Genomic DNA, 4226 nt, shown 5'->3' with positions numbered 1-4226 from the left:
GCTCAAAGAGAACGCACACAACCAGGAGGCCAAACTGCGGCGGGTGCGGGCCCTCAGGGGCCAGGTGGAGCAGAAACGCCTCAGCAACAGCAAACTAGGCGAGTGTGATGGAGGTCTGGGTGCACAGGTTTTGTGATGACATTTAGTTTCTTTGTCAAAAGTCAGTTTCACTGGTTTAAGCTGTGGCTGCAGCAGAGAGGAGCCTCCCATCGGCAGCAGGCAGTTTCACTTCAGAAGGTTTACACCAAACCACAGTCAGCTGTAATGAGATGCACACCGTGGCTGCAAAGTGGCAATATAAATGGGGCGTGCACGTTAGCTAGTAGTTTATAGCACTTTTCAACACACGCTTCTTAAATTAACAATGTGCTTTGCAGGAAGAAAAGGCAAAGACAGAGAATATGTCAAATCAGCAGAATTAAGTAAAACTGACAAAAGAAAAGCCAAAGAAAACAAATAGGTTTTACAAGCTTTTGAAAAAGACGTCCATGGTTCGACTTTGGCTGTGAGAGCTGGTTCAAGGTTAATGAGTGATGACGTTCACATTTCTTAAATGCTTCCTGCTTTTTCTTTTCTGATGAAGCTTATCGTCACAGCAAACTATAACCTATAACAGCCAGTTTACGTTATAGTTTTCCAGTTTTAGACAGAACAAACGGCTGCTTAACAAACGAGGCTTATGACATAGCACATTCATCAAAGTAAGGTTTTGGGGAAGGTGCTTTAATACTGACTCTGTTTGCCGGTGGCAGTGGAGGAGATCGAGCACATGACCGGGCTGTTTCAGCAGAAGCAGAAGGAGCTGCTGGTGGCTGTGGGAAGGGTGGAGGAGCTGAGCGACCAGCTGGAGGTGCTGAGGAGCAACAGACTGGAGCCTCCTCCTTCTCCTCCTCCTCTTCACCATCACAACTCCTCCACAGCGGAGCTGGAGCATCTTTATAAAGAGCTGCAGGTGAGAGGGCTGGTGCTAGTGCCGAGTCTCCTGCGACTCAGTGGTCTACTCACTGTTTTTCCCAGAGCTTTTAGTCTTACTCACTGTACATGTGCTGTACACGGTGTGGGCATGTTCCTGCAGTAACAGCCCTCTTCATTCCTCACACAGATTGGGTCCCAGCACTTATGAAACCTGATTGATTAAAAAAACTAAGATGAAAACTGCAGACTTGATTAAAAGGTCAAAGACACTGGACTGAGCTCAGCTTTAGCACTGAAGCTAACCTGAACATCATGTCATGTACCTGAGCTTCACCTTGCTCCTGACACATTAATCCATTGAAGGAATATTTCAAAAGAAAACAGGAAATATATTTTGGTGATAACACTTAAATATTTTACTCAACTTTTCCTTGTAGTGGAGAATGTTTACTCTGTATTATTGCTGAATATTTCTTCCATCACAGGAAAAATATGTTGACAAAACACATTTTAGTTTAGCAGAAGAACATGTATTAATATAGTCAAATGTCAGTGGCCAGTTACAGAGCCTAGCTAGCTACCTGTTAGCTAACTAGGCAGCGTGGCTAGTCTGAACGTAGCAGGTGGGCCTGGCCAACAAGCTAATGTAAGTTTTGCTGCATTTCCTGCCCTTTTTTTTTTTTTACCTGTTTCTGACCTCCATCCTCTGCGATGGATTTGATTGGCGACCTGTCCAGGGTGTACCCCGCCTTCGCCCGATTGCCGGCCGGGATTGGCTCCGGCCCCTCCCGTGACCCCGTTCGGGGATTAAGCGGTAGAATGAAAATGACCTCCATCCTCACCAACACCTTTGTCCCTCCCAGATGAGGAACAAGCTGAACCAGGACCAGAGCGCCCGGCTGCAGCAGCAGAGGGACAGCCTGAACAAGAGGAATCTGGAGGTGGCAGCAATGGACCGACGGCTGGCTGAGCTCCGGCAGCGGCTCTGGAAGAAGAAGGTCAACCTGCAGCAGAAGGAGAACCTGCCGGTGAGTGGACCTGAGCGAAAACATCAGCACAACATGCATTTCTCACATTATTTTCTCGAGGGATTTACAGTAGTTAAGTCTTTATAGTGGAGCAACTTGTAAAATCAAGACACTGAGCAGATCTGGCTCCAACGCCAGTCTTAATGTGATAACTGCTATTACTGTGAAGGGATTTGACAATAACTAGCTTCAGTCTGCAGACATTCAGCACAAAGTGAAATGGCTGCAGCAGTCACACTTCGCTGCTCCCTCCAGGTGGTCTCAGACACCGTGGCCCCTCAGCACGCATTGGGCTCCAGAGTGGCGGCAGTGGGGCCTTACATTCAGTCGTCCTCCACTACGAGCTCTCAGGGGCCCCTGGTGCCACCCCGCCAGGAGGTTCTGGTGAAGCCTGCATATCCGGACGGCACTGCCACCCTGCCCATGCCTACCTCCTTCCTGAAGCCTCCTCCCAGACCGGTCAAAGTGGCCTCAGGTACTCCACACTGAGAGGCAGAAAATGGAGCATAGTTTCCTTTATGAAATAATTTATGCAATCAGTTGACACAATCAGAATGTCTTTGTGCTCTGTCCTTTGCCCCAGCATCATTTTGGACAGGTGCCATTAACTTCTACTTCAGGGTCAGTACCAGCGTGTAGTGTATGTTTCTCTGTTCTCCACAGGATCCAGCACCTCCAAAATAACTAAACTCTCTGACTGGAGCAGCTCGTTTTCTGAATCCTCTGGAGGTCACAGCCACGCCTCCACGCTGCCTCGCATGTCCGGCCTCAGATGTCACAACTCAGGTCAGTTAGGGTGCAACTGCTACGACGTCCGACACGTGTGGCCGTGTAAGGCTTCACTGCCCATTAGCCTTTATTAACAGGGGTTCTGACATTTCTTTGCATGTGTTATGAGTTTTTGTCTCAATTAAACTCTCAGTCCTCAGCTACGCGGGTTCTGACATTTCTTTGCATGTGTTACGAGTTTTTGTCACAATTCAACTCAGTCCTCAGCTACAGAGTCGCACATAGTCACTGTCTTGAAAGGTCTCGTGAGACACGCCCCATTTCAGAACTGACTGATACACAGAAGCATTCAGGAGCAATTTTCTTTATAAAAATCAGACAAGAGAAGGAGCGAATCCAAATTTTGGCTGAATTGATGTCAAAGTCCGCTGGTTCTGTTTAAGAAACTCCCACAATGTAGAAAAAGTTCATTCTATGATAATGATGTTCCCTCTTGAAGGCGGTGAGACGCTCACAGACCAGAAGGGCCTCTCAGGGTCTGACAGCCCGCCCGCTGTCCCTTCACGGACCAGTCACAGCACCGAGGACCTGCTCAGGGACAAACAGGTACACTGCACTGAGACCACTTCTCTGATCCTACAAACGTCATGCTCATCTGTTTTTGGAGAGGTGAAATGTAAAGAAACTACTAACTTTGTGAGAGTAGAGGGATACAACAACCCTGCTGGAAACCAACTTTCAAAACTGGCTGAGACACCGCCAGAAGAAAAAACACAATAAGCACCTGGACAAGACTGATGAGCCTTGCAGAGCCATACAACTCAGATCTTTAATTAAGTTGATTACTGCGAGGAAGAACTGAAATGCTGAGTGTTTGAGATGATATGTTTATGAACAGGTGACCTGGACTTGGCCCAGAACACCTGACGTGGATATAGTCCAGAACAGGCCTAGACATGGTGCAGTTCTTCTGCACAGGTTGTGTGCAGTCATAAAACTGGGCTGCACCAAACCCTCATGGGCAGATGACAAAATGTATGTCACTCAGTCACATGGATGCAGAAAGTGTAAGTGGGCTTTAAGAGAGGATCTGGTTCAAGGAGGTGCTCAGCAGTTTCTCTAAACGTAGCTGCTAAACTCTTGTTTTTTGTTTCTATAATTCAGTTTTATTTGTATAGTGCCAAAACACAACAAAAGTCATCTCAGGACACTTTACACTTTCAGTCAGACACAATAAATCACTGTGTGAGATTTAGATGAGAGAGATCTGATATTTAATAGTCCACATTTGATTGTCCTATTACCTTCTACTATAAGAGGAGTCATCTTAATTTTAACTAGGTTCTTATGAATAACTCTTCTTGATTTATATAATTTAGGTGGGCGGGGGGGCAGACACAGTCTCTATGAGGTACTGGGAGCGTTGGGTGGGTAAGAGTGAAGATTTTTATTTGCCATTTATGCATAAACAGACAGTCTAGACATATAGGAATTCTTGTACAGTTCTCCTTTGGAGTCAGGTAAAGAGTCAAAAGCCAGAAAGAGCAGTTAGTC

At 46.5% G+C, this 4226-nt stretch overlaps 1 protein-coding gene across 1 annotated transcript in view; it reads left to right on the top strand.

Annotated features, from left to right (window-relative positions):
• Positions 1-4226, top strand: part of LOC109971814 (apoptosis-stimulating of p53 protein 2-like) — a 13352-nt gene that overhangs the window by 6774 nt on the left and 2352 nt on the right. The window contains exons 7-12 of the mRNA XM_020620300.1: positions 1-98; positions 753-952; positions 1779-1943; positions 2199-2418; positions 2607-2729; positions 3172-3447. Coding sequence (XP_020475956.1) covers positions 1-98; positions 753-952; positions 1779-1943; positions 2199-2418; positions 2607-2729; positions 3172-3447 — 1082 coding nt within the window. The remainder of the gene's footprint in view (positions 99-752; positions 953-1778; positions 1944-2198; positions 2419-2606; positions 2730-3171; positions 3448-4226) is intronic.

The sequence above is a fragment of the Monopterus albus genome, unplaced genomic scaffold (genome assembly GCF_001952655.1).
Source record: "Monopterus albus unplaced genomic scaffold, M_albus_1.0 scaffold235.1, whole genome shotgun sequence".
In the NCBI taxonomy this organism is placed as follows: Eukaryota; Metazoa; Chordata; class Actinopteri; order Synbranchiformes; family Synbranchidae; genus Monopterus; species Monopterus albus.
The sequence above is the reverse complement of the archived record's forward strand: the minus strand, read 5'-3'. Positions and strand labels throughout refer to the sequence as shown.